Source organism: Pteronotus mesoamericanus, unplaced genomic scaffold (genome assembly GCF_021234165.1).
Source record: "Pteronotus mesoamericanus isolate MK-2021 breed Mesoamerican mustached bat unplaced genomic scaffold, CSHL_Meso_final contig_214, whole genome shotgun sequence".
Lineage (NCBI taxonomy): Eukaryota > Metazoa > Chordata > Mammalia > Chiroptera > Mormoopidae > Pteronotus > Pteronotus mesoamericanus.
In genome coordinates, this window is record NW_026555089.1 from 330,665 (window position 1) to 353,989 (window position 23,325).

Consider the following 23,325-nt stretch of genomic DNA (forward strand, 5'->3'; position numbering starts at 1 on the left):
GCGCGTGGCCCCGAGGGGCGGGCTGCCGGGGAGGGGCCCATGCCCCTGGTGACCGGTCCCCCCACTGGGTCCCCAGGTCCTGTTCGACCACACGCGGGTGAGCCAGGGCTTCAGCAAGAACGGCGTGAACGTGTCCATGGCAGGAAGCACTACGGTGCGCGTTGACATCCCAGACCTCGGGGTCAGCGTCACCTCAGACGGGCGTGTGTTCCAGATCTGGCTGTCCTACAGCCACTTTGGCAACAACACCGAGGGCCAGTGCGGTAAGTGGGCCGCCCGGTCCTCCCTCCTCGTCCCCGGGGGCCCCTGCTGCTCCCTTCAGCCGCCTCCCGGCCCCCATGCCCCAGACTCGCCCTGTGCCCCCTGCCGCCTGCCCCGGGCCGGAGTCTGGGTTTCGTAACCTCGTGACCTCGGTGAGGCGGGGCGGGGGGGCGGGGTCAGAGGCTGGAGGGCGGGGTGGCGGGGCCCCCAGCCAGGCCCGCACGGTGACCCTCTGGGCCCATCCCTCCCCAGGCACCTGCACCAACAACAAGACGGATGACTGCCGCCGGCCAGATGGCACCATCGCGCCCACCTGTCAGGACATGGCCAGCGACTGGCTGGTCCCTGGGAGCTGCCGGACACCAACAGGCCCCCCCGTGACCACCAGCGCCCCGTCCCCGGCGTCCCCCACACACTCTGCCCCCCCGTGCCCTGCAGCGCCCCCCTGCGAGCTGTTGCTGAGCCCGTGAGTCCCTCCCTGGGCGCCGGGCCACCCCGGGGCAGCGACGCCTGCCAGGGCCCGGGGCCCAGCGCTCTGCTCCAACCGCACCCACCCCCGCCCACAGCATCTTCGCCGAGTGCCACGGCCTCGTCCCGCCCGGCCTGTTCTTCAGCACCTGCGCCCACGACGCCTGCCAGACAGGCCGCCCGCAGGCGCCCTGCCAGACCCTGGAGGCCTACGCCGCGCTCTGCCGCGCCCGGGGCGTCTGCAGCGACTGGCGGAACGCCACCGGCGGGCTGTGCGGTGAGTCGGGGGCAGCCACCGGGGGTTCCGGCCTCCTCGGCACGCCTGACACCCGTGTCTGTGCCCCCAGACTTCACCTGCCCCCTGGACAAGGTGTACAAGCCATGTGGCCCTGTGCAGCCCATGTCCTGTGGCTCCCGGTGAGCACCAGCCAGAGGCGGGAATGGTGGGGACAGTGTCTGAAGGGCCTGGGCCCAGCCCGGGGGGGACAGGAGGAGGGCCCAGACCTCAGGGGTGCTCTTGCCCCACCCGGACCACCACCCTTGACCCCATGGGACGTCCAGGGCAGCGCACCCACCCAGCACCCCGCCACGCCCGCTGCCCCCCTCCCTGGCACTGCCCGTCCCCGCGGACGGAGGGTCCTAGGGCCGGCGCCTCGCCTTGCAGGGTCCCGGTCCCAGAGAACAAGGGGCTCACCGAGGGCTGCTTCTGTCCTGACGGCCACATTCTCTTCAACTCGTACACAGACCTCTGCGTGCACGAGTGCCGTAAGCGCCCCCGTGCCCTGGGCTGGTGGGCGGGTGGCGGTGACTCACGGTTGGGGGTGGCACCGGGCGGGACACCCGGCCCTAGGCGCGTCCTGCCAGCAGCGCTGTGGCTGCCCCTGCCAGTTCTCCCGGGGCTTCTGCTCCCGGTGGGGGGACAGCGGCCAGGCTTGAGGGCATGTCTCTGCGGCCTGTGGCCTCTGCCACCTGGCCACACGCCCTGGGGCCTCCAGTGACCCCCTTTCTCCTTTCCCTCCAGCCTGCGTGGGACCGGATGGGTTCCCCAAATTCGTGAGTGGTTCTGCCCCCAGCCAGCCCTGCAAGCAGGGGGTGGGAGCCCCCCGTCGGAGCGGCCGGCTCTGCCCGGGCAGCCACGGCGAGGCCGATGGGGGGCACCTCGGCGTGCGGCGCGCCTGTCGCAAAGGCCGCCCCAGGGACGGTGGCTGGAGGGGGGAGGCCAAGGGCTGGCCCGGCCCGGCTGAGGGCGCGGCGCCTGCGGGGTTGGGGCGCTGCCGGGAGCCCTCGGGGACCCTGGCCTCGTCTCTTCCAGCCTGGAGAGCGGTGGGTCAGCAACTGCCAGGACTGCGTGTGCGACGAGGGCTCCGTGTCGGTGCAGTGCGTCCCCGTGCGGTGCGAGCCCCAGGCCCCGCCCCCGGAGTGCGGCTGGCCGGGCTTCGTGACTGTGGCCAGGCCCCTGGCCGACAGCCCATGCTGCAGGGAGACGCTGTGCGGTGAGCCCCGCGCCCTGGCCGCGGCGGGGGGGCCGCGGGGCGGGCCCGCGGGGCTGAGGGGGCCCTGTGCCCCGGGGTGGCTGCTGCCGGGCCGCGGCGCCGCGGTCATCCTTCCCCCCAGCCGTGAGGCTGGCGGCCTCTGGTCCGCCCAGGGGCTGGGGAGGGACCGGGGAGGGGGTCGGTGAGGGAGCCCGTGAGGGGACCCGAAGGCAGCCCCGAAGGGCCACAGGGAGGAAACGCTTCTTTGGCTCCACCGTGGGGAGGCCCTGCTGCCCCGGGGCCGGGCGCTGCGGTTGGGGCAGGCACCCCGCCCGCAGCGCCCTGCTTCTCCCGCAGTCTGCAACGTGAGCACCTGCCCCCAGAGCCCCCCGACGTGCGGGCCGGGCGAGGAGCTGGTCCGCGTCCAGGGGGAGGGCGACTGCTGCCCCACCCTCGTCTGCTGTGAGTTCTCGGGGGGCGTTCGGGGCTGGGGGTGTCCGAGTGCCACCCCCCGACGGCCCAGCACATCCTCAGCCCTCCCTTTCCTTCCAGGGCCTAAGCTGTGCACCTACAATGACACCTCCTACGGGGTAAGACCCAGGGGCCCGGGGGGCCCGCGGGGGGCCCGCGCCCCTCCCGACCTGCCCTCCTCGCCTGACAAGCCCAGTCCCGTCCGCCCCTCCTGCCCGGGGAGCAGATCGGCAGAGGGTCTCCGGGCCCCACGGGGCCGGGTGGGGATGCGGGGGGCACATGGGAGCGGTGCCTCCTGTGGGGAGCTCCGTAGGGCTGGGGCTCCGCACCCGGGGTCCCAAGAGCTTGGCTTCGGGGTCTCCCAGAAGCGGCCTCTCGGGCGGAGAGCCCCCCCGGCCCTCCCTGTGTGCCCAGGACCCCTGCCTCGGCCTGGGGTCCTGCTGCTGTCCCAGCCTCTGCCCCGCCGGGGGTCCCGTCTGGAACTCCATTTGAAGAAGAACGAACGCCCGCCGTGGGCGCTGCCCACCAGCCCCCTGCAGGCGGAGGCGCTGGCCCCGGCACCCCGCCACCCCGGCACCCACGCCCTCCCATCCCCTGCAGGTCGGCGCAACCTTCCCAGCGGCCATTCCCTGCCACACATGCACCTGCTTGTCTGTGGGCAACCAGAAGCCAACCGTGCAGTGCAAGGAGGACACCTGCAATGCCACCTGCCCCCAGGTGAGCCCGCCCCCGGGGGCGGACCCCGGCCCCGACCCCGGCCCCGGCCCCGACCCCGGCCCAGCCCCTGGCTGCATCTTCAGGTCCCTGGGATCCAGACCCCAGGGCGGATTCTTTAGCTCTTGTTTTGCCCCAAAGGGGGGTGACGAAGCAGGGGGACAGGGTGGGGGGCGAGGGGCGGGGGCGGACAGGGCCGGCAGCTGCCGGGGATGGAGGTCATGTTCCCGGAGGGCAGGAGGAGATGGAGAAGGGGCTGGGAGCAGGGGCGCGGCTAAGGCAGGACAAGGGGGCCTCCCCCCGCTCCCTCCAAGCCTGGCCGGACGCTCCTGTCTGACCCCCAGGGTTCCGAGTATGCGGCGGTGGCAGGGCAGTGCTGCGGGGAATGCGTGCAGACAGGCTGCCTCACTCCCGACGGCCAGGTGCTCCAGGTAAAGCGCGGCTAGGCCTCAGCGCTCCCCGCGGAGACGCCCCTCCAGCCCTTCCCGGACAGGTGGTAACTCGCGCCTGGCCTCCGCTCTCCCGGTGCATTTCAGCCCAACCAGACCTGGGTGAACAGCCTCGTGGACAACTGCACCGAGTACAACTGCCAAGTCGACAACGGGGTCCACGTGCTGATCCCGAGGCCCACGGCCTGCCCAGACCTGTCCAGCTGCAAGGTGTGTGCCAGCGGTATCTCACCAGCTCGGTGGCTGAGCAGTCTGGCCCCGCAGGCCCCGCCCCTGCCCCGCCCTGGAAACCACACCCCCACTCAAGAGGCCACCCCCACCCACTCCCTGTCCCCCCCCCCTCCAGCCCTGGAAAACCTTGTCCAGTGGGAAGCCCCGCCCAGGAGCCTCCACCCTGGAAAACACGCCCCCACTCAAAAGGCCACGCCCTGTCCCACCCTGGAATCCCCGCCTCCACCCAGGAGGCCCCGCCCGCGCTCAGCCGGCCCTCTGTCCCCCGCTGCAGGGCATCCTCAGGAAAACCGGTTGCTGCTACTCTTGCGAGGAAGAGGGTAAGTCGAGACCGCCCCACGCCCCCGTCCCTGCCCTCCAGCTGCGTCCACCCTGCTCCCTGGTCCTCCCTGTGCGGCCAGCGCCCGAGGGTCGGCTCTGGAGCCGCCTCGAACTACACCGCCTTTCCTCCGCACAGACTCCTGCAGGGTCCGCGTCAACAGGACGGTCCTGCGGCACCGGGGCTGCGAGGCCCTCGTCAACCTCACCTTCTGCGAGGGCTCCTGCCCAGGAGTGTCCGAGTGAGTGGGCCTGCAGCCCGCCCTGGCCTGGCGCCCTGCGCTGGGTCCGGAGGGTCCGGAAGGGGGAGGGTGGCCACAGATGACCTGCCCCGGCCACTTCCCTCCGCGCCCGCCTGCCTGCAGAATGCCCGGACCCTCAGAGCCAGGCCTGGGCAGCCAGGCACAGAGCGGCCCGCGGCTACGCAGGGGATGAGCCCCGGCTCTCGGGGCAGAGCCAGCGCCCCCCCGCCCCACCGCCCCCGGCCTGGGCCGCGGCCGGCCGAGGCGGGGGGTGGGCCCGGGCTGGGCCCGGGCTGGGTTCCTGGAGGAGGGGTCTGCAGGGTCAGCACGCTCAGTGAGGAGAGTGCCTGGCCGGGAAAGGCAGGTGTTCGCAATGACCCTGAATGCCCACAGAGCGGCCCAGGCTGGGGCAGCGAAGCCCCACGTGCTCAGGCAGGCGCGGGCGGCCTGGGGGGCGAGGCCGCGTCTCAGGGCCGCGTGTCCGCAGGTACTCGCCCGAGGCCCAGGCCATGCAGCGGCGCTGCACCTGCTGCCAGGAGATCAGGGCCCACGAGGAGGTGGTGGCCATGCGGTGCCCCGACGGCGCGGCCATCCAGTACAGCTACACCCACGTGGACCAGTGCCGCTGCGCCACGGCCTGCGCGCCCTCCCTGGCCGCGCGCGAGGGCGGGGCCGCGGCCTAGCTGTCCTATGGGGCCACGCTTCTCTGACATCATTCTGCCCCCGCCCCCCTTCCACCTGCCCCAGGAGGGGACGGGGCGGCGAGGGTCCACCTGCCGAGGGCACCAGGCAGGGAGGCCCTCCCGCCCTTCTTGGCTGCCTGCCCTGCCGTCAAGGCCAGCCCGCCTCTGAAACAGGCACCCCCGCTGCCCGGGCTCACCCCCTCCCGGTGTTGGGGGCCACGGCTCTAAGCATGGGTCCCGCCCGCACCTCCTGCAGCCGACATGCGCTGACCCCTGCCTGGGCGGAGCCTGCTGTCTCCGGGAGCAGCCTCTGCCCACAGCTAGCCCTGGGCCCGGGTGGTGATGGTCAAGGGGCGGCCGAGGAGGGAGTAGTGCCTAAAGCGCCGCCTCCGCTCCGCCAACCCCAACTCTGCAAATAAACACTGAGCATCGTGCACACATTCTGGTCCTGCCGTCTCTTTGTGCCAACGGAGTCCCCCTGGGCTCACTCCTCCGCCTGTGGGCTGGGCTGTGCGGGGCGGCCCCCGGGCTCGGCGGCGGCCCCAGGGCTTGTGCTGAGTCCGCGAGGAGGGACAGGAGAGCGGGCGCCTGGGGGGCCTGAAGGCGCAGGTCCGTTTCCAGCGGCATCGGCTGAGGGCTTGACAACACCCTCCGTTATTCCAAACGCATGGGGCCCGTGAGCAAAGTGGCCGCAGGTGGAGAGGGCCTGGGCCAGCCACCAGGAGGTGGCCTGGGCAGGAAGCAGCTGCCCCCCAGGCCAGGCCGCAGTGGTTGTGGGAGGGGGTGGCCGGGAGGCCGCGCTGACCCGGAGGGAGCCGCCGCCGCTGCCCGCCGTCCTGCGGTGCGCCCCCTTCAGGGCACTAGCGCCCCTCCACTCGTGCTTGCTCTTCTCTCCTGAGGGCGGGGGCTTCGACGTTCCCTTCCTGTCCCCGCGCCCAGAAGTGCCACCACCTGCACGTGTCCAAGTGGCAGGCAGTGGACGTGCCCGCCGGGCCCGCGCGTGCGCCCTGGGTGCAGAGGGCTCGGCTCTCGCAGGAGGGGAGCGCGACGCGCTCCAGGTGGACAAGACGGTCCTGGGTGGCAAGGCCACACAGGCTGCGGGGCGGCGGCGAGTGGGCGGGCCTTCTTGTGGGAAGGTGGCCTGGGCTCTTCCCAGCAGCCGCCGCCAGCACCCTGGCCTCCCCCCTCCCCGGTCAGCGGAGATGGCCCAGCGGGCCGACAAGGGCACGGGTTCACTGCGGGGGAGGCCACCCGCCCCAGGCCCCCCCGGTGGCCACCTGCTGTCCGCTCAGCCGGTGTCTCACAGTCTGAATTCCTGGGGTTCTCTGAATGTCCTAGTCTTCAATGTCCAGCTCCCAAAGGGGGAAAATGAGAAACACTGAGGAGAAAGGGCACTGGCCCTCAAGGTTGCTTGAGGTCACTTCAGGTGATGGGGAGGGCCTTGCAGTGCGGGGGGAGGACCCCGCCCCCCGCAGCCCTGGGATCAGAAGCCGAGTCTGGGGGACAGGCCCTCTCCCACGCTGGCGGCGACGCGCGGTGCGGCTGCGGGCTCTGCGCCGGGGCGGGGGCGCCGGCAGTGGCTGCTGTGCGGAGAGCCGCCGCCGCCCTGCGTCACCGTCCGAGTCCCCCCGGCCAGTTGCAGTCTCCCTCTGGCAGACGCAAGGTCCGCAACGGCCCGCCAGCCGCCGCCCGCCGGGACGCCGTCCAGGCAGGGAGACCGCCCCGCCCCTGCGCTGGCAGTCCCCACCCACCCCGAACCGGCAGGAAGCGGGGCTCTGATGCCACGTATTCCGTGTCCCTGCGCGTGCAGGGCGCCCCCCAGCACCGTCGGCCGGAGCCCTGGCCTCCGCTCGGACCCCTGGACGCGGCTGGCGTCTCCCCAGGACTCGCCTCCGTGCCCCACGCTCCCCTCGCAGCGGAGTCTCGGCCCTTCCTCGCCCTCCAGGCTTCCCCGTAAGAACCACCCCAAGCAGGACTTGGGGAGGTGGATGCTCTGCTGACGGGAAATTAACTCAAACTGACACCTTCACACACTGAGCCCAGCAGCCCATGGACACGACATGCCCCGCCCCATGCGCCCCCCTCCATGGGGCTCAAGGTCGCTGGAAGCACCACCCCATTCTCTCCTCTTTTCAATTTTTCCAGGAACACTGTTTAAACCCAAGTGACCCCACACTGGGAGCCACTGGCAACGGAAAACTCCCCACAAGCCTGACACTGTCCCTGGAGAAAGGTGCCACCCTCCAGCGGGGATGCGCGGATGCAGGGACGCAGGCTGCGTCTCTCCTCTCCCCGGGGCCCTGCGGCTGTGTACGGCGCCCGCCCATGGCCCCCACCGGCAGCCCTGGCTTCCGGAGGGGCTCCCCTGGGGCAGGCGGCAGCCTGGGCGCTGCGTCTCCACACGCAGGACGACTCCGCGCACCACCCACACGTCCACAGGGACGGCCGCGGCCGGCGTCAGGCCTCAGGGAAGGGCGCTCCACAGGGCTTCCGGCCAAGCGACGGGCGCCATGGGCGCCTGCGCCGCAGTTCTCGGCACCTTCCAGTCTGCGTCCTAAGCAAGGTTCGCTGCTCGGACATTGGCAATGCCGTCCAGGCCCGAGGCAGCGAGGGCGGCTCTCAGCACACGGCTGGGCACTGCTGGTTTTCACGTTTCGCACCACAGGAGGCTGGCAGGACCCCAAGGACGGCAGGGACGCACCTCGCCAGAGCCATCGTGCAGAAGGCCCGAGGGCCCTCCGGGGGAAGCCGCACGGCACGCCTCTCCACGCCGCGGGCACCGCCGTCTGCTGGCAGCCAGCACCGCCCTTCGCCCTGGGAACGTGGGCCTGCCTTTGCTTCCGGGCTCCACCCAAGGAAAGCAGGGGCTGCCCGGTGCGGGGGGAGTCCCTGTGGGGGTTCTTTATTCCCAACCTTCAAATTTCAAATAAAACCTGGTTGCAGATCTCGGCTTCCACAGTTGTTTTTTTCAGCAGTCAACAGCTCAAAGGGGTGTGTTGAAACTAGTTTCGAAAATAAAAATCAAAGGTCACGATGATAGACGGGCTGCTGCCTTCAGACAGGGATGGTGGCCCAGGGGTCCGCACGTGCCCATGCTGTGGGAACTGGGGTCGGCAGGAGCCGCCCACTCCTGCGCCCGGGCCCGAGGCCCCGGCAGGCCTCCGCCGCATGGTCCAGTCGCCGGGTCACCACAGTGAGCTGTCCGGACGCCCGCGTTGGCCCCGCTGTCGTGAGCCACGGTGAACACCACTCGGGCACACAGAGGGTCAACTTCCCTGCAGGACTTTAATTCTCTATTGTTATATAGATCATTTATTAAATTAGAAGGCTGGAAAGTAAAAATATATTTTACAATCAAAAGAAAAATGTGGACACTGAACCCACGGGAATAGCCAGACAGACACACGAGGCCTCGCACGCGCCGACACGGAGGGGGCCGGGGTCTGGGGGCCTTCGGGAGACCCGCAGAGAAGGTGGGAAGGGCCACAGCCGGGGCGCCCTGCCCGGGGGCCCCCTGGGCCGCTGGGGAAGGAGCGCGCCTTCCCTGTGGGGGCGGGCCGCCGTGGCCGCCCGACGTGGCAGCAGCGTGGCCAGCTGGACCTAAAAAGTCCTGGTGAAATGGGGTCTTTGTTTGATCAATTAAAAAATGCGGTGTCCGTGAGGAAAGAAAGCGGAGATGTGGCAAGCGTAGGTCCCCCTGGACTACCATGCCCAGCAGCTGGGCCGCCCTCCAGCCGACTGTGCCCACTCGGGCTGGGGGCGAGCACCCCTCCCAGTGCCACGCGGGCGCAGCCTCCCTGGGGCCTCGGCAGCGAGAAGGCAGCCAGCAGCGCGGGGGCCACCCAGCTCCCGCCCTGCCCCGCGCTCGGCCCGCAGCGGTTGTGGGCCTGCCCCGCACTCCTGTCTGCTGGGAGCAGCCGGCTCCCCGAGCACGAGCCGCAGCCGCTGGCCCGTGCAGGCGGGAGCACGAGGCGGCGGCGCTCACCGAGCTCCGGCCAGAGGTCGGAACCCCTCAGCTGATGGCAGACCTGCCCAAGACCCCCTCACCGGCGCCCTCCGGGCTCATGGGAGCGCACCATCAGCAGCGCCGGACCGGGGCACAGCCCGAGGCGCGGAGTCTTCCTGATGACAACTTGCCGTGTGGAGGGGAGGAGACGGGCCCAGGTCTAACTTCCTCGGCTAACCCCTCCGACGTCCGCGTGGTCAGGCCCTGTCCCGACACCCCGCGGGGAAGACTGCGCATCCCAGGGCCAGGGCCTGGTGCTTGGGGGAGGGAGGTGACTGTGGCTTAGTGCGAACTGAGCCGGCTAATGAGCGGACCCAGGAGCGGCCAACTCACAGGTGTGATTCAAAGCGCATCAGTTCCAGGAAACTCCTCACATTTCACCGAGGTATCACCCAAACGGTCCCCACCCATGCCTGTGGCGGGGGCAGCGCCAGGGTACAGTCCACCAGGCGCACGCGCCCTTCCCGCTGCGTGGGGAACGAGCAGACCGTGAGTGCCACCAGGCCACGCCCTCAGGGGGGCGGCACAGACCGCAGCCCCGCCCACTGGCAGCTCCCCGCCCCCTGCCCACAGAGCGCTCCCTCTGCCTGCCGGGCCTTACCCTTGTCAGCTCCCTGTGCAAAGCAAACAAGGGAGGAGGTGCAGCCCACAGAACAGATCCCACAGCTTCACAAAGCCCCGCAGGAAGGGACAGGGTCCCTCCGAGCTCCAACAGCCCTGGCCCGACACCCCTGAGGGCCGGGACAGGGCCGGCCGGCCAGCCGTGCTCAGGCTGACACCTGTGGTCGAGGTCACGCCATGCCGGCTGGGGACAGAGAACACTGAGTGAGGGACGCGGGTTTGCGGGCTGCAAGCCCTGGAGCAGCCCTGGGGCAGCTGCTGGCAGACTGCGTGGCCCTCACATGAACAGGCCCGTCCCAGGCGAGCTGCAGGGCTGCGGGCCGTCCGCCAGGAGGGAAGGGCCGAGCCCTGGCCAAGTGCGGCCGCTCCGACACAAACATCCTCGGGGCAGCAGCAGGCGTCGCGGCAGCTGAACACGTGTCCCAGCGGGAAGGCAGACGGAGGGCGCAGCGCAGGGCCCAGTCTCTCCACAGTGGGGAGGGGAGCCACCCACAGCCACGCCCGGCAGGCAGCCCGGAGCGGCCGCCGGAGCCGAGGGCCCGCGCACACCCGGCGGGGCGGGGGTGGGGGCGACACGGGTGTCCAGGGCGGGGGCTGTGCGGGCTCTTGACGGGGATCTCGTGGGGGACCCTGGGGGGGGAAGTCCAACGGGCTGGCGGGGGGTGGGGTGCGGGGACGGGGGACAAGCGGCGCGGTCTAGGACTCCTCGCCCATCTGGAGCAGGGAGTTGACGGCTGCGTCCTTGTTCCCTCTCTGGGCTTCCAGCACGGAGCGGATCACCTCCCGGTCCATGTTGGGGAACATGTCCTGGATGGCTCGCAGGTCCTCCTCGCTGCAGCGGGGCGCAGCACTCACGGCTGCCGGCGGCAAGGCCATGGGCACCACGCCGGGGCTGCACACGGCGGGCACTCCTGCAAGCACAGGGCGGGGCCGAGGTCACGAGCTGCCACCGGGGCGCGACACCACATCTGGCTGAAGGGCTGCTGGTCACGCGGGGCAAGAGGTGCAGAGGTGCAGAGGGAGGAAAGGGTGCTGTCCTCGGGTGCAGCCCCACCTGCCCCGTCCCCGTCTCCCGGCAGAACGCCAGCCTGTGGCACACACGGGGCCACACCTCCCGCCCCCGCAGCCGTCTTCGACTGAAACCGGAGGAGTCAGCCTTCGCTGCCAAAGGCCACACTAGCCCCTTCACCTGCGCAGGGGTCAGTGACAAATGCTGCTCATTCACCACAACTCCCGAGGGCCTGCTCTCTCCCCCATCTCACACCCGGGAGCCCCGCCCCGGCTGGGCCCGTGCGGCACGCCTGACGGGGGGGCCACACGTGCACATCCACAACGCCCCATGCACAGCCACGCCACCGCCACAGGATGCGCACAACGACGCATGACACAGCAGCGCGGGGCGGGGGCGCCGAAGGGGCCGCACTCCCTTGTTAGCAGCACAGTGACCCCGGGGCGGCCGGGTGCCTGCGGGCCGACCTGGCCCGTCCCCGGCCCATCCCCGAGAGCAGACCCCACCCGGCGGCAGCGCAGGCCCAATGGACAGCCGGCTGCTCGGGGTCCCGCCCCAGCGCCTCTGCGAAGCAGCCCGGGGTGGTCAGGCCGAGACGGCTCTTCTGGGCACCCCCCCCGGGGCCGGGGGACACACGCAGTGGCCCAGGTCACGGCAGCCAACGGGAGCTCGAGCAGAGAGTGGGCAGGGAGGTGGCTGCAGGGCACAGCCACGGCCCACGCACCCGAGCCGGCTCCGGGGACGGGCCCCTGCTGAGGCGCAGCGCAGACGGGGCGCACGCAAACCTCCGCTCCGACCCGCTGGCTGGGCCTGGCAGAGGAGCTGGCCCCGCCTTCAGGGCTGGCCGTCCGGAGAGGTGGGTCGCCTCAGCTCCGAGGTGAAAGGTGGGTCCTCACGCCACCTCCCGGGGGCGTCTGGCAGGAGTGAGGTCACCCAAGTGGCACTGTGAGCAGAAGGGAGCCGACCTCGGCCAGGGGCGACGGCTGGCCACGTTCAAGACACTGTAGGTGCCCTGTGGTCCCTCCTTCTGTGCCAGATGGAGGACTCGGACTGGGCGGCTGCCTGTCCTGTCGCTGAGGCGTGGGCCCCCGACAGCAGTGACCTCTGCGGGGCTCCGGGCCCCCGGCAGTGCCTGGCACTGTGCCGCAGCTCCAGCCGCTCCCCCCGCCCCGGGGGCCCTGCGGCCCTGCCCATTCCCCCATGGACCGGCGGGAAGGGAAGGGAAGGGCGGGGAGGGCTCTCCCACAGACCACGAGGACGACCACCGCGTGGCAGCGTTGTACTCTCTCGCTCTCGAATGAGGAAACTGCCTCCCGGGCCGGGGTCAGAGTTGGGCGGGGGAGGCCCAGCTGAGCGCAAGGGTCGGGATCCCGGAGCTTCTGGGGCGCCGGCACTGCTGCGGGCGACACTGGCTGGCCCGAGTAGGCACAGCGGGACCCCAGCAAGAACACCCACAACACCCCACGGTCACGGCACCCAGAACGACCCCGGGAGGGGCAGCGGCACTCACCGGTGAGGGGCACGTAGCCGACGCCCTGCTGGTACACGGTGGGCATCAGGACCACGGGCTGCGGCGGCATCACCACGGCAGCCGGCACCGACTGCAACACAGCAGAGCCCGCCGCGGGGTCACAGGGTGCTCCGCACACAGGAGACCTCCCGGCCAGTCCCAGCAGAACGCCCGGCAGGGACACCAGGGACACAAGACCCCTCACTAGTGCACAGGTGGGTCCTCCTGGCCACAAGGGAAGCCCCCTCGGAAGATGGGCCATGACCCCTGACTCAGCCTCCACGCAACACAGAGTCCCCAGCAGCCTGCGCAGGGCGGCGCCGCTGCCCCAGCAGCCCGGGGCTTGTTTAGAGCCAGCCCGGCCCCGGGCCCCCCCGGCCCCGCGCCCCCCGCCCCGGCCCCGCCCCGCGGCTGGGCGCACTCACCGAGAAGGACAGGACCAAGTTGATCATGCCCTCCTTGTCGTCGCCCTGCCGCCCGCTCAGGCAGAACCACTTGTCCTCCACCTCGCCCTGCCTCAGAGCCTCGGAGATCGGGACGTGCGTCCAGGCGATGCGGTCGTCCATGGAGAAGGCGCGCTGAGGGGACGCGGGACGGCACTGAGACCCGGCCGGAGTGCTGCCCCGGCCCCGCCCCAGATCGCCTCCTGGAGCCCTGCCCTTCGAGGGGCCCCTCCCCTCGGCCAGGTCTCAGCTGCATCCAGCTGCAGCGAGACGCAACGCCACCCCTCCCTGGCCTGGAGGGTCTCCACAAGCCTGAGGGCCAGGGGTGCAGAGGGAGGAAAGGGTGCTTTCCGAGCCCCCACACCCTTCCTTCCTTCCGGAGGGCGCCGAGGGCCACCACCCTGCCCAGCTGCCCCCACCCCCAGCCCCGAGCGCTCACCTGCTGAGGCACCTGTGGGCCTCAGGGGACAGGGGGCTCCCAGCAGGCGCCCAGAGGACCAGGCGGAGGAAGAGCCCCATTGACCCCGCCCCGTCACATCCCCAGGGCGCCGCCCAGGGGCACCGTCTGCAACACGCACGAGCCAGGGCCCGGGCCCCACCCCGCGTGGCGCCGGCCCCCACACCCCTGGCCCACACCACCCGTGGCCTCTAGGTGCCTGCTCCTGGGCAGCACCAGCCAGCGCTCGGTCTGCTGTCACCAGCAGGGCCATTTCTGGATGCGAAAGAGCTGGCACGGCGCGCACCTCCTGCACCACTGCTGGGGACGCGGGGCCCTGGGCAGAACACCTGCCTGCCCTGCCTCAGCAGCTCAGCCTGGGCCCGCGGCCCGGGCCGCAAGGGCCGCCCCTTACCTCGTCGAAGATCTCCAGGTAGAAGGAGTCCACGCCAGGGGGCACGGTGCAGTGGATGACTTTGTTCCAGCGCGGGTTCTTGGCACCGTTGTGCGCTGTGGGCGTCTCGTACACGGCGTAGCCCAGGCGCAGCCGGCAGTACGGGTCCATGCGGGTCATGCCGTAATTCTTAGCCAGCTTGGCCTGAAACAAAGCCGAGGTCGGAAAACGGGGCAGCCGTGCCCACCAGGGAGAGCACAAGCTCGCCCAAATGGTCCGCCCCGTGGTGCGGCCCAGGCCTCCACCCAGCCGCCCGTTCTGTGGCTGTGAGTGTGACCCGGGCGCACGGGCAAAAGCAGGGTCCCTGCCCGAGTCTGCAGCGAAGCACACGGAGCCGTGCCCGGCCGGCGGACGATGGCGCTGAGGGGCCGGGGCGCGGGCCCCCACCTCTCCTCAGGGGAGGCCACTGCAGAGGGTGGGAAAGGCAGGCTGCCCCAGGACAGAGCCAGGAGCCACAGGGAACAAGGGGGCACTGGGGTCTACAAGGGTCTCCACGGCATCCAGGGCGGGGCCAGGACACCCGGGCAGCGCGCTCTGGCCCCTTCCTCCCGCCTGAAGAGCATCCCCGTGAGCCCACACCTCCCTTGGGTCACAAAGCCGGCCGGCCCGGGCCACCCAGCAGGACGCACCCAGAGTAGCCAAGGGCAGGTGACCCCCAGCCACCGGGTGCCCCGGGGCCTGCTCCCAGGCACTCGGCTGAGACCAATGCCAAGGGGCAACCGCAGGGCCCTGCCACCCCCCCCCCCAGCAGGCTGCCTGCCCCCACGCCTGCATGGGGCAGCCGACAGTGGGGGAGGGGCGGCTCAGGGCCCTGTCCTCCCCTCTGTGGGAAGCTGTCTTGTGACAGGATGCGCCTGCCAACGCCCAGTGACAGGCTCTCCCTCAAACGAGCGCCTGTGAACGCACGCAGGGCACACTCACGAGGTCGAAATTTTAAAGGACAGTGAAACCACAAAAAGCCCTGCCGCCTGCCCTGCGCCCCAGGCAGTGGCTGCCCGCCCCCCGGGGGGCTCTGCAGGAGCCTGGCCCGTGGCCCTGCCCCGCGTCCTTCTTCTCCGGCCGAGGATGCCACCCCCTCCGGCCGGGACTGCCCCACCCCGGGCTGACACGGACCCGTGGCCGTGGCTCCCCACCAGCCCCTCCTGAGCCCTGGCTGGGGCCTGCCCCGCCCCCACCCCCACCCCCAGGGCTCCAGCGCAGAGGCCGCCTTGGGCTCCAGGCCCAGGCCGGGGGTGACCCTGGGCTGGAGGGAGGTCCCAGGACCTGGGGCCCTGCACCCGGGAAGCTCGCCGCGCGCTGTTCACGTCCCCTGGGCAGAGCCCTGGGCGCATGGCGCCGTTCCTCGTCACCCTCTCTCACCGGGCGTGGCTCGTAGGAGAAACTGGAATCGGGAAGAGCTCCCTGCACAGACTCGGACCTAGGCCCCGCCCCGCCCCCGCGCCAGGCGGCAGCACCCACCTGCACCACGGTGATGTTGAGGCGGTCCACCGTGCCCACCGCCCCGCCGTACTGCAGCTGCTGGGCGGCCTGCGCGTCCAGCTGCACCTGCTGCTGCTGCTGCGTGGGCGCGATGCGGAGGAAGTCCTGCGGCAGCTCGCCGATGTACACCTGCGGCCGGGGAGATGCGTGAGCCAGGCTGGGCCAGGCGGGAGGGCCGGCGCTTCCAAGACCCAGACGCCGGGCTGCCCTGGGCTCCCTTCTTCATCCACGATAGCGAGGTCACCGGGGTTAAGCCCTGTCACGCAGCAGGTGCAGGGACAGCCACCAGCTCTAGGAAGGTCCTGCTGCTGCCCCCAAAAGAGGGACATTCGCAGATGAGCTTACTGGTTGCTGTCCTGGGTACTTCTGGGTGCTCTCTGTCTACGTGCCCGTGACCCACCCAACCCCAGGCGAGGCCTGCCCAGGCCAGGCCGGACCCGGGTCCCAGGAGCCTCGGCAGTGCTACTCCCCTCGCTCTGTCCGGCAGCTCTTGTCCCAAATGCCCGCCAGACACAGGCAGCAAGGTGGCAGGGGCCAAAGAACCCCGCACTCCGCTGCTCACCGCGCTCTAGCTGCCTGACTCCCGACTGGGGAGAAGGAAGGAGCCGCAAGGGCCCGGCTCCCGGGCTGGACGACGTGCTCCAGGGGACGTGCCGGGGGCACGAACCGAAGGGCCCTGAGCACGGGGCCCTCAGAAACAGCAGAGGAGACGAGGGCCGGACTGGGATGCCCGCGGTGGCGCCCTGGCGGAGGCCCAGACCAAGGGCTGCGCAGCAGGGCAGACGGGCCGAGGGGGGAACGAGGACACACCGAGGCCCGCGGCTCGGCCCCTCCCCCGGCGGCCCGTGCAGGGCTGGGGGGTGGCGGGGCCCGAGGGGCCCGGAAAAGCGAGCGCTGGCAAAGCCACCAGGCCAGCACCTGCCCCGGGGAGCGGGGGGCTGCGGGACCTGGGACCAGGGCCCGCTGCTGGTGGGTGCGCTGGGGCCCAGGCGCAGGGTCCCGGCGCCGCCGCAGCACCCCAGTCCCCCTCAGCAGCCTGGAGGAGACATCCCAAAGGGACTCCCAGCCGAGGCCCCGGAAGGACCATCTGTTCGGAAAATTCCCGTGGAAACCCCGAGTGGCAACCCCAGCCAGCCAGACACCTGCTGGCTCCTGCGCTTCCGGGGGCGCGACCCCGAGGGACCCGTGGGCTCCGAAGCCGGCAGCAGGGCCAGGTGTTGAGAACAGGCCCCTGCCCACGGGCCGCCCCCAGACACCACACCCGACCAACTGGCCTGGCACCCCAACCCCACCCCCCCAGAGGCCAGGGCGCGCTGCGCTGGCCGCCCCACAGACCCCCCCGCCCCGGGCAGGGACGCGCCCTCCAAGCCCCTTCAGGGACGCGCTGCCACGGAGCCACTCACGCAGGACGCGTGCTGCCGCGTCACGGTGCTGCCGCCGCACCAGGAGAGGGACCCTCCCCGCAGCACCGGGTCCCCTGGGCCCGGCAGAGCCACAGAGCTGCCGACAGAGCCCCGCCCCCCACCCCGGGCAGCCGCAGGAGGGGCGGTGAGGCCTGGGCCAAACCAAGAAGGAGGCCCTCCGTCCCCGCACACGTTGTTTCAGAAGCTTATCGTTCACGCCTAGGACTGGGGGGGACGGGAGATTTCACTGGACTCTGCTTACACTTTTCTCTCCTGCTGTTTTTTTTAAAATCCCCACCCAAGGATTGGGAGGGAGGAGGAAGAGACAGCATGTCGATGGGCCGCATCCCGGACGCGCCCCACGGAGGATCGGACCCCCAGGCTTCTGCTGCAGGGGACCACGCCCCAGCCAGCCGAGCCGGGGCCAGGGCCCTGCCGGTTGTTTTTCAGGGGTGTGCAGGCACGCCCACTTAGCTGTGCTTCTTCGCAGATACGTCAGTTATCTCAATCAAAGCAGCACAGCATCCTCATCCTGGGAGTTCTGGAAACTGGAAGCTACTTTTATAAATACCAGCCTGTTTTCAAAACGGCAACTTTGTATCCCCTGCTGCCAGTAGGTTTCCCCAAATGCCCTCTGAGGGGGGGCACAGACAACAGGCTGACCCCTGACAGCCGTCCCTCCCACGCGAGGCCAGAGCCCGCCTCCAGCGGGGCAGGCTTTTTCTAGAAAGAAAGAAGGGTTTGCAAAATCTGGTTCTGTTTAAAATGAACACTCCTTCCAAGTTCCAGCGTGAGCCTGGCTCAGAAGCGAGCGTGCCCTGTCTTTCTGTCCTGCAGTGCGGGCACCTGCTCCCTGCGCTGGTTAAGCCAGCAGCGCTGGGAACCGGCCACCAGTCCAATGCGAAGACCCACGGCCACCGAGGCCGCCTGCCCCACCGCCAAGGCCGCCCACAGGTACCTGCTGCAGGGCGGGACTTGGCCCGCAATGGCCTCTCCAACTGAAGAGCGAGGCCCTGCACCAGCCCCGCCCCCGGGCCACCTGGGCTCACGGCGGCGGCACCGCCCGCGGGTGGGTGTCTTGGCCGTGCACCGCTGTCCCTCCGAGGCGCCTTGTCGGCTGTTCTGCCTCCATGCCGCCCGCCGTGGAAGGCGAGTGCGGCAGCTACGCTGTTAACGTCCCCGCGTCCACCAGCACTGTCTCCAGGAAACAGCAAGGAGAATGCTGACTCTCCACCTCACGCAGTGGCATGAGGAGCGGCAACCAATTAAAGCTTTAAGTTACAAGTTACGGTGAAGACTGAAAAGCTTCTAACGCAGTAACTTTGCTGAGCAATGGAACCCTAACTTGTTTACTCGTAAGTCATAGCGCAGCAAGTCGCACACAGGCTAGGAGCTCACAGAACTGACACAGGGGCGGCAGGGCCGCGGCCTCTCGTGCAGATGCAGGGACGTGAGCCCGCCTGAGGCGGCGCTGCCCCTCCTCGTTCCCGGGAAACGAGCCCGGCCGGGCGGTGTGGCTGCTTTGGCGTCATCCCGCGCGCCAGGAGGGCGCGCATACCTAGGTTAGGGGTCGGTCCCCAGTCGGGGCGCATACAGGCGACAACTGATCAGCATTTCCCTCTCACTCTCTAAAATCAATAAAAACATATCCTCAGGTAAGGATTAACTTAAAACAACAAACAAAACCGGCGAAGCAGGGGGCTGGGCGCCAAGGGCCAGGACAAGGCAGGCGGGTGGGATGCCGGTGGCAGGGTCCACACGGGCACACGGCGCGCAGGCAGGGCCTCTCAGTGCAGGTGCGGGAGCAGCCGCTGCTCCCAGGGTGCCTGCGCTTCAGCAAAAGAGGACGAGAGGCTGAGCGCAAGGATGCAGGGCCAGAGCTGGGGTCGCTGACACTGCGAGTGGGCGGCGGGAGAAGGCCCGGGGCAGGACGTGCGGGCGGCGGCCCTGCAGACGCTGGGGGAAGGCCGAGGGGCGCGGGGGCCCCTGTGCTCAGGGCCTCCGCCGGAGCCGGTCTGGCAGGTCGAGGGAAAGCATGAGACAGACAGGGCCGGGAGAGGAGGTCAGAGGTGGCGGCCGGGCGGCCCGGAGCCAGCAGGGGCCTGACCGCAGGGCGGGGCAGCAGGCAGGCGGGGCCAAGGCTGGGAAAGAAGCCGGTTCTGTGAGCAGAGCCTGCAGGACTCCCAAGGGGCCCAGAGGGGGCAGGGCCACCCCAAGGTTTTGGCCTGAGCGACGTAGAGGGTAGAGCTGCCACCCAAAGCGGGGAGACCCAGCCACACACACATGCGCAGCAGAGGCTTCTGAGGGAAGGAAGGGACTGCTCTGAGATGTCTTGAGCATCCTGGGAAGGCGGCAAGAAATGGCAGGACACATGGATGCGGAGTCCAGGAAGGAGGGGGGTGGGGAAGGGGCGCTGATGCCCTGAGCCCTCCGAGCGGGCAGGCGAGGACACGCTGAAAGGCGGAGCAGCAGGCACTGCGGAGAGAGCCCAAGCGAGGACGGTGACTCGCCGCTGTCCCTGTGCCTGCTGGCGGCGGCTGGTCTCACGGGGCTCTAGACCTCACCCGGGACCGTTTCTAACACCTAAGACAACCTGCTGCTCTGCCCCCCGCCTAGAGCACTGGCCCACCACCTGCGGTCGCCTCCCTCGGTCCCTGAGAGCACAGGTGGCTTTCCTGCTGATGGAGCCACCGTCCCACACAACTGGCTGCCCCCGCTCCAGCGCCCAGGCAGCGTGGGAGCCCAAAGCAGCGGAGGAGGCACAGGGGACGCAGCGCAGCGCATGCGGGACCTGAGGAGGCGCCGCAGTGAGGGACGGCCCAGGGGGTTTTCTGAAAAACGAAAACAAGTCTGGAGGACGCGGCAGCACCCAGGCCCGGTCCTCCCCACAGGCCCCGCTGGGCCAGCACCGGTGAGCACGGCCCATCCTCCGGCGCGGGAGAGGGTCACCCACGAGGACACGGAGACTGAGACGCTAAGCACCTGCCCAAAGCTAGAGCTGAAAGTCACGCAGAGTCCGTACAAAGCTCCGGGCGGGACCCGCGGCACGCACAGCGGGGCGGTGGTACCGGGAAGAGGGTGTCAGGTGCTCAGAGGTGGGAGCGGACCCGACTGCCCACAGCGCGGGGCCCAGAAGCGCAGGCAGGGCGAGGTCTCACGGGCTGCGGGAAGATAACTGCCAAGCACACGCGTGCCCTCAGGGGCTTGTGCTGACCGCTCCCCAGCAAAACCGAGGGCCCACCCCAGAGGAAGCCCCACGGGGCGAGCAAGGCAGGGAGGGCTCAGAACGGGGATGCCAGGCACACTGGACAGGTGTCCACCCCCATGGGAGAGAGAGACCACACAGGACAGGCCAGCACTGCTGGAGGCTGGGGTCGCCTCGGCAGAGCCCTGGTCAGGAGGGCAGATAGAGGGAGGCTGACCGCAGGTCCTGATGCATCTGCGTGTTAAAACTTCCAGGACAATCCCGAAGAGAACAGAAATATGACATTATGTATTTTCCAAACCAGCAAAGAACAAAAGACTAAATTAAAAAAACAAAACTGTATTCACTCTTTGAAAACAAGCCAAGAGAGAAACAAAACAGAGAACAAGTGAAAAAAGCGACTTACGCCGTGATGGGTGCGGCTCGCGGCCTGAGCTCTGGACTATGAGCCAAAATCAGTGGCCTCGTGGGTTCCCTGTCAGGGCACAGACAGGCCGGGGCTGCAGGCCAGGTCCCCTGCTGGGGGCGCGCAAGGCAACAGATGGGTGTAGCTGCCACACCTCGGTGTTTCTGTCCCTCCTTCCCCTCCCGTCCCTTTGCTCTAAAAGTAAATACAAATTTTTTTTATAAAAAGTTTTTTTTTTTTCCTCAGAACTGTGTGTGTATTTAGCAACACAGCTGACCCATCAGCCTGCACGTGCTGGGAGGCCTGCCCTGGGGCTGAGGGGCCTGCCTGTTTGCGCTTTAAAGCTGGGTGGGAAGTGGGGGGGTGCTGCACACCTCCCCTGAGTACCAGCGTGGGGAGCAGGGGCCTCCCTGGAAGTTTCAGCCCTTGCAGGTGCCCACTGGTGCTTTTCGATAGTTTGTGAACTAGACACAAACACTGGGTAGAGGAAGGACTGTTGCTACAAAAACACTAGCTTTGCTGACACCAGGGCAAACAGCGTCCGGCTGGGCCCGCCCTGCGGCCGCTCAAGGGAGGCGGCGGCTCTGGAGACGCAGACAGCAGGCCTCCCGAGACCCGGGAGAGCTGCACCCGCGCCGCTGCAGGGAGACGCGGAGCCGGAGGCCAGGCCTGGCCCGCTGGTCTCCTGCTCATTCCATGCTCCCCAAGCCTTGCCCCTCGGCGCCCCACGCACCCGCCAGGAGGCTTCCCCGGCCTGCCCACCCCCTGCCTCCTGCACACTCCCAGGGCCCTCGCCTGTCACTCCTTGATTTTACGGGAGCAGAGAACAGCAGTCAGACTTCAGAGTCCGTGCCGAGTGGAACCCCTTCCTGGGAGGGCAGGGATGGGGCGGGGGGCACAGCCCACTGCCCAGCTTGGACCTGACGCTGCGCGCGTGGGCCCAGCACTGCCCTCACAGGCACGAGCCGGCGCCGCAGCTGCTCCCTGTGGACTGGGCAAGCCCCTGGATTCCCAGCACCTCCCTGGCGCCCAGAGCACAGGCCAACGCCCACCCTGAGGGGAGAGCCCCTGCGCAGGCTCTGTGCACTGAGGGGGGACCGCCACCGGCGCCGGCCCACCCAGAGGGTGGGGGTCGGGACTGCAGAGAGTGTGCGCCAGGGCAGACTGACACTGCGGCCACCAGATAAAACTCAAGGGCCAAACCCCTGTGCCGCCCACAGCCGTTCCCCCAGCAGAGCCCTGGCCACCCTGCCCTGCTCCGGGGCCCAGGCAGCCCGCAGGCATCCGGGCGGCCACACCCCGCCTGTCAACCCCCTCGCTGGTCCCTCCAGGTCAGGCTCCTCCAGCACCTGGCTCACCCCAACCCCCACCCGGGCAAGCGACCCTGGCTGCCCTAGGTACCACCTCTGAGCTGAGACGCACAGGTCGGACCGCCGCCCCCTGGGGGCTCCTCTGTGTGGCCACATGACACACAGGGAGCTTCGCCACAGGCGCTGCACCAGCTGGGTCACTGTAGGCAGCAGCCGCGAAGCAGCGACCAGCTGCACTGGCCGAGCAGGTGCGCAGCCCGCGGCGGCAGCCAGGATCCCAGCCACGAGAGTGCCCCCGGCAGCCCAGCAGCTCTAGCCCCGACCCAGAGCCACTGCTCACCCACCGGTCCCGGAGTCACAGCCCACGGACGCGAGGCCTCCCTTACCCCATGCCATCCGGAATGCCGCGTCAGACAACACGTGGGCGTCTTCGCAGCACCGTCCCGCCCGTCTGAACAGCGACGCCCGCTCCCCCGCAGCGTCAGCTGCCCGAGCGTCGCACAGTCGCCGAACTCAACACCCCTCCGCAAAGCGCGCACGGGGGAGGCTGGGGACCGGGCGCCGAGGAGGCTGGCGGCCACAGGGGCGCTGCGAAGAGGCGGGGGTCCCGACACCCGTCTGCCCCGGCCTGTTTCGGCCGGGACGCCCGAGCCACCGCGCGTCGGGCAGGCGTCCCCTGGGGGCTTCCTCTGGCTCGGAAGGCACGCACCGTGGAAAGGCCTCCTCTCCAGGCAGGGGGCCGGCGAGAGGGTCTCCGCCTAGTCCGAGGGCGCGGGGCCCGGCCCGGCCTCACTCGCGCCCACTTAGGGATGCGGTCGCGCCCGCAAGCCCCTTCTGCCCGGGGAGGGAGGGCGGCGGCCCGCGCGGGGCCCTCCTCATCCGGGGACCCGCAGGGCTCGGTGCCGCTCCCATCCGCGGTACAGGCGAGGAGTCCGGACACTCGTCGGCCGGGGGACCTGCGGGGCGCAGGAGCTTCCTCCTCCCGGAGACCGTCCGCGAGGCGCCTCCTTCCATCCGCGACCCTCAAGGCACGGAGGCCTCGGCATCCGCGGACCGCCCCCGCCACCCCCGCCCGCCCTGAGCCCGGGAGCCGCACCGGCCGCCCGCGCCTGAGCGGAGAGCCCGCCGGCCCGCTGAGCCCCGCCGCCGCCCGGCCCGGAGCCTCACCGGCCCACGCTGCGTGCTGACGGTGGTCGCCATGGTGCTCCGCCGGCCGGCCTCGCCCACCGAGAACTGACGAGCCCGCGGCCCTTCCTCCGAAGCCTGCGACACGGCCAACGGCTTCCCAGCGAGGCCGCGGCCGCCACAGTCAGCTGACGGCCGCTCCGCCCCGGCGCCGCGCACTGCGCAGGCGCCGCGGGCCCGCCCCTTCCGGCGCTGCTGCGCGCGCTCCCGGCCTGCGCCTGCGCGGTTGCGCCGGCCGCGCCCCGCAGCCGTGCTCCCCTGCTGGCTGCTGGGGACGGGCTTCCGCGTAGCCGGTCGCTGGGCTCGGGGAGCCCGAGGCTGCTTCGGAGGCGGGGATCCTCGGTACCGGTGTCCCTCCCCGCCCGGGGCCTCCGCAGGACTGATAAGGAACGGGAGAGTCAAAGATTTTAGTTGTAGTTGCGGTCGGTAGTCTTAAGTGATAATACTCCGGGAGCTGCAACGCGTGAGCACGTGACTGCAGGAGGCGGACCAGCGAGTACCCTTCGTGCCCCGGGGGCTCTGCAAGCCCAGAGACGGTATCTGAGCCCT

At 70.0% G+C, this 23,325-nt stretch overlaps 2 protein-coding genes across 3 annotated transcripts in view; one reads left to right on the forward strand and one right to left on the reverse strand.

Annotated features, from left to right (window-relative positions):
- MUC5B (mucin 5B, oligomeric mucus/gel-forming) overlaps positions 1 to 5,731 on the forward strand; it is a 37,718-nt gene extending 31,987 nt beyond the window's left edge. The window contains exons 39-53 of the mRNA XM_054570668.1: positions 77 to 263; positions 514 to 727; positions 828 to 1,006; positions 1,077 to 1,146; positions 1,394 to 1,494; positions 1,751 to 1,782; positions 2,042 to 2,222; positions 2,559 to 2,663; positions 2,754 to 2,791; positions 3,273 to 3,389; positions 3,731 to 3,817; positions 3,923 to 4,045; positions 4,341 to 4,386; positions 4,524 to 4,626; positions 5,114 to 5,731. Coding sequence (XP_054426643.1) covers positions 77 to 263; positions 514 to 727; positions 828 to 1,006; positions 1,077 to 1,146; positions 1,394 to 1,494; positions 1,751 to 1,782; positions 2,042 to 2,222; positions 2,559 to 2,663; positions 2,754 to 2,791; positions 3,273 to 3,389; positions 3,731 to 3,817; positions 3,923 to 4,045; positions 4,341 to 4,386; positions 4,524 to 4,626; positions 5,114 to 5,309 — 1,779 coding nt within the window. The 3' untranslated portion in view covers positions 5,310 to 5,731. The remainder of the gene's footprint in view (positions 1 to 76; positions 264 to 513; positions 728 to 827; positions 1,007 to 1,076; positions 1,147 to 1,393; positions 1,495 to 1,750; positions 1,783 to 2,041; positions 2,223 to 2,558; positions 2,664 to 2,753; positions 2,792 to 3,272; positions 3,390 to 3,730; positions 3,818 to 3,922; positions 4,046 to 4,340; positions 4,387 to 4,523; positions 4,627 to 5,113) is intronic.
- A 4,830-nt stretch (positions 5,732 to 10,561) lies between these two features.
- On the reverse strand, positions 10,562 to 22,930 carry TOLLIP (toll interacting protein). Of its 2 annotated transcripts, XM_054570503.1 has the most exons (6): positions 22,759 to 22,930; positions 15,247 to 15,396; positions 13,750 to 13,932; positions 12,881 to 13,033; positions 12,456 to 12,546; positions 10,562 to 10,847 (listed from the first exon to the last, which is right to left on the reverse strand). In XM_054570503.1, the coding sequence occupies exons 1-6, from the start codon at positions 22,789 to 22,791 to the stop codon at positions 10,633 to 10,635; spliced, it is 825 nt and encodes a 274-aa protein (XP_054426478.1). In that variant the 5' UTR covers positions 22,792 to 22,930; the 3' UTR covers positions 10,562 to 10,632. The 2 variants fall into 2 exon arrangements, with proteins under 2 accessions (XP_054426478.1, XP_054426479.1); XM_054570504.1 differs by lacking the exons at positions 12,456 to 12,546; positions 12,881 to 13,033; positions 13,750 to 13,932 and having other exon boundaries at positions 10,788 to 10,847; positions 22,759 to 22,918.
- Between the last annotated feature and the right edge of the window lie 395 nt (positions 22,931 to 23,325).

Excerpts from the sequence above, each read along its gene's own strand:
- TOLLIP (XM_054570503.1), bottom strand. The coding sequence starts at position 22,791 with ATGGCGACCACCGTCAGCACGCAGCGTGGGCCG. Across the intron at positions 15,397-22,758 it reads TCAGCACGCAGCGTGGGCCG|GTGTACATCGGCGAGCTGCC; the intron begins GTGAGGCTCCGG and ends CCCCGGCCGCAG. Across the intron at positions 13,034-13,749 it reads ACCTGGAGATCTTCGACGAG|CGCGCCTTCTCCATGGACGA; the intron begins GTAAGGGGCGGC and ends GCGTCCCCTCAG.